This window comes from Penaeus monodon, chromosome 29 (assembly GCF_015228065.2).
Source record: "Penaeus monodon isolate SGIC_2016 chromosome 29, NSTDA_Pmon_1, whole genome shotgun sequence".
Lineage (NCBI taxonomy): Eukaryota > Metazoa > Arthropoda > Malacostraca > Decapoda > Penaeidae > Penaeus > Penaeus monodon.
Window position 1 is genome coordinate 6924108 of NC_051414.1, and position 457 is coordinate 6924564.

General features: G+C 40.0%; 1 protein-coding gene across 1 annotated transcript in view; it reads right to left on the reverse strand.

Moving 5' to 3' along the window:
* Positions 1 to 457, reverse strand: part of LOC119591921 (ras-related protein Rab-23-like) — a gene marked incomplete in the record, with an annotated part of 62269 nt that overhangs the window by 42787 nt on the left and 19025 nt on the right. Inside the window, 1 exon segment of the mRNA XM_037940675.1 lies at positions 8 to 325. Coding sequence (XP_037796603.1) covers positions 8 to 49 — 42 coding nt within the window.

The following is a 457-nucleotide window of genomic DNA, read 5'->3' on the forward strand; positions in this document are numbered from 1 at the left end:
AACTCACCTTGATGGCGATTTCGAGATCTTCTTCCCTCATGATGATCATCTCAGAGCTCCCAGCCAATCACGAGCGGAGTTTCGAGATAAAGGGATGCCTTATTAGCCAATCACAATCGAGTATTCCGGGAGTGGAATTTTCCCAGCCAATCACGAGCGGAATTCGAGATAAAGGGGGATTCCCTTTTAGCCAATCACGAGCGGAGTTTCGAAATAAAGGGATGCCTTGTTGACCAATCACAGTCGCGTATTCCGGGAGTGTAATTTACTGGGTCGATGTGACTTTCTTTTTCTTTATTCTTGTTTTATTTTCTGGCTCATATTCCTGAAAAGAAAGAAAAAAAAAAAATATTGAGAGATGTAATGCGATGATGGCGGAAATAGTGTCATGAGAAATATATGAAAAAAAGGAATAAACAATATTATTTATACGCACGTGTCATTACTATTACCTGAG